This window comes from Sinocyclocheilus anshuiensis, unplaced genomic scaffold (genome assembly GCF_001515605.1).
Source record: "Sinocyclocheilus anshuiensis isolate Anshui unplaced genomic scaffold, SAMN03320099.WGS_v1.1 scaffold176, whole genome shotgun sequence".
NCBI lineage: Eukaryota > Metazoa > Chordata > Actinopteri > Cypriniformes > Cyprinidae > Sinocyclocheilus > Sinocyclocheilus anshuiensis.
Window position 1 is genome coordinate 499327 of NW_015555723.1, and position 3384 is coordinate 502710.

The 3384-nt window shown below is 39.6% G+C and overlaps 1 protein-coding gene across 1 annotated transcript in view; it reads right to left on the bottom strand.

Annotated features, from left to right (window-relative positions):
- Positions 1–1799: 1799 nt before the first annotated feature.
- tor2a (torsin family 2, member A) overlaps positions 1800–3384 on the bottom strand; it is a 6133-nt gene continuing 4548 nt past the window's right edge. Inside the window, exon 5 of the mRNA XM_016465788.1 lies at positions 1800–2880. Within this exon, the coding sequence (XP_016321274.1) occupies positions 2636–2880 (245 nt within the window). The 3' untranslated portion in view covers positions 1800–2635. The remainder of the gene's footprint in view (positions 2881–3384) is intronic.

The following is a 3384-nucleotide window of genomic DNA, read 5'->3' on the forward strand; positions in this document are numbered from 1 at the left end:
ATATTAATAAGTGCTACTTGTGTCTGAACGTTCAGACAACATACAAAGGTAATGTTCCCATAATGTTTGCAAAATTCTAAAATGGAGCGTTCCCTTAATGTTTTTGCTTTGCCATTTTTGAACATTTAGAGTACATTCAGAAATAATGTTTTCATAACTTAATGGGAACATTAGCAGCACAGTTATTATCATTCACTACAATAAAAATAAATTAAATCAAAAAAGATTGATGCAACCTGTTGTGTTAATTTTATTTTTGTTGTTGAGCCAAACCATTTTTTAGGTTGTGAATTTCTATTATTAGAACACTGTTTAGCATATTGTTAATAACGACAGAGTCAGTATAAGAAACAACCACACAAAACAATACCGAGTAACGGATGCACAGCCAGAACGAGGCAAAAAGTTGGTTTAGCCGAGCATCTCAGCTGAATGCACCTCAAAAGGACTTTGCTCAGTGTGCTGATTGTTTTTCATCTGTGGGCCACACAAGGCCCGCCGCATCCTCCGCTAATGTTGTGCCGTTTTAGATCTGATTTAGGACAGAATGGAGAGGTGTCCGAAGGGGCCAGTGGCCAAGCGAGGGCAGCCACCTTGGAGAGCGTGTGAACGGGAGCACAGGGGTCAAGCTAAGAGCAGAGGTTTAGGGGAGGGAGGTGGGTCAGACTGTTATTATCCTGTTGCTTTTCGTAACAGTCGAAAATCCTTCCTTTGACACCACCAAAGGTGAGGGCCTCGTCGCTACACTTCCTCTTGGAATACTGGGATGAGACAGATGAAGTCATCAAAGTGGGTATTAGTGCTTTGTGTGCAGGTGAAATGGTAAGGAAAGCTTTGAGAGCTTATCCACTAAAATTCAACATGGTCTCAAAAGGCTTAATGTCCAGCTCAGTCACTGTGTCCTTCAACAGACCACCTAACACCTGCTAACAGTTCCTGCTGAGAAACATTTAATATCCTTTGGTAAGTGGAGGAAGACAGGCTGTCAGAGGGAGTTGGGGGGCTTTGTTTCATTCTGTCCATGTTCAACAGTTATGTGTTCACACAGTCAGGGACTTGGAATGATCATAAATAGGGTTGGAAATATATGAAAAGTGCAGTTTAACTCATGATACACAAGACAATAAGTGAAAAATTTATTGTGTGGATTTCAAAGGGCAAATGCACAAGTTAATAAAATGCTTTTTGACAAAAACTTGATTTTATTGTTGTGCCTTTGATGTGCAGTTATGAAGTGCACCTTCATTTCATTTTGAATTACTGTACGTTTCAAATTAAATAAAAAAAGACAAAAACTGTCAAGACCAGGACTGTCCAAACTCGGTCCTGGAGGGCTGGTGTCCTGCAGAGTTGAGCTCCAACCCTAATTAAACACACCTGAACCAGCTAATCAAGCTCTTATTAGGCATAGAAACTTCCAGCCAGTTGGAGCTAAACTCTGCAGGACACCGGCCCTCCAGGACCGAGTTTGGACAGCCCTGGTTAAGACGGATATGGCTGATCAATGAATAGAAAATGGTTTAACCTTTAAAACATTATTTACATTGCATTGCAAACTATTCTAAATGAATGTACCGAATAACTGTACAATGTAAATAACTATTAATAACACTGGAATTGGATACGGTTAGATTCCATTTCTATTTAGATCAGGGCACTTCAAGCATAAATTATCTTTTATTTTCCCTTTAGTGTTTTAAATTAAATAAAGGAACTGAATGTTTGTTCTAACCATTTTAGAGTTTATATAGGAAGGACAAAGAAAAAAAAAAGGCAAGAATAAGAAAACAGAGTTGTGTATTAAATTATTTCTTTACTTTGATGTGGTACCACAAAATATTTTCACTGATTTTATTTTCATAAGGTTCACTCAAAAATGGGAATTAGGTCATCATTCACTCTCCCTCCTGTTGTTGCAAAGCTGTATGACTTCCTGCTAAAAAAACAAAAAAGGCACTTATCAAAATATCTTCTTTTTCGTCTGGAATGACATGAGGGTGAGCAAATGATGACAGAATTACAATTTTGGGCGAACTGTTGCTTTAAGACATCCTTATTTACACTGTACTGAAAAAGCTGTAGAAACTTACTGATTTGTCTGGTTTAAAAAGAGTAACTATTTAAATACTAAAAGAAAGCTATTATACATCATTTACATATTTAATACATTTTTAAAAATGGAAAAAACTATAACAATGTTATTGTGGGACAAAAAAAAACTTGCTTCAAGTAGGCACTGCTGCCACCCTGTGGTCGGCATCAAAAATACAGCACTTAGTTCCATTTTTAAATTAATATCCCATGATAAAATAAAGTTCTGAGACCACTTGATTTGTACCTGCACACTGAAACTGAGGGTGTTGTAGGTTGTTTCAGTGGCCCAGAGAACTGAGGCCGGCTCTGTGAATCTGTCTTTTTTAACTAGTAACAAGCTTATTCCTGCTTGATTAAAACCAGCAAAGCCAGAGCTAGCAATATTTATCGCACCCTGCTCATTCTTCATCAGCACTCATCTATATGGATGAAACATACAAGTGTCCCCAAATTCCAAATTCAGGCAGCTTTACTCTGTAGTTCCTTCACCCAAAGAGCTCCGAGTTGCTGTTAAGTTCCTTAAGGGATTTTACTTTGACCCTCAAAGGAACAGGTTAACTTTTGCCGGTACTAATTTGCAGCCAGTGCTGGAGAAGTATTGGCTGTCATTTGGTGTGTAAGTCATGGCGCCTCCTACCGACGAAGCCACATCTGCACGCTGACACTCCCCACGCTGGCAGAGCTCCCGCTGGGCACAGCGCTCCACGTGGCGCCGCAGCAAGGGAAGAAAAGGCACAAAACGAGTGATAAGCTTTTCTGTAATTATTCTGGAGTGGTAGAACCCACCTGGGAAACAAAGTTCACCCACAGATTAGATTGACTTAACAAAGGAAAATTGTGCAACCTATATTAAAGGGGTGGTTGATTGCGATTTCACTTTTTTAACGTTAGTTAGTGTGTAATGTTGCTGTTTGAGCATAAACAATATCTGCAAAGTTACGAAGCTGAAAGTTCAATGCAAACGGAGATATCGTCTTTTAAAATTCTGGCAGTTTAATGCCTACAAAAACAACTGGTAAGGGACTACAACGAGTTACTTCCCGGGTCCGTTACGTCAAGAACCCAGAATTTTACATAAACCCTGCCCCCGGGAACACGCAGCAAAGGGGGCGAGGCCATGCTGCACCGCTTTAGAGACGAGGAAGAGAAAACTAGAGGTGCATGTAAAAATCTATTCATATATGAATCGCGATTCTGTCTTCTAACGATTCTAATGGATTCACAAGTTTCAAAATCAATGTTCTAAAGCAGCGGTTCTAATCCTGTTCCTCGCGTCCCCTGCTCTGCACA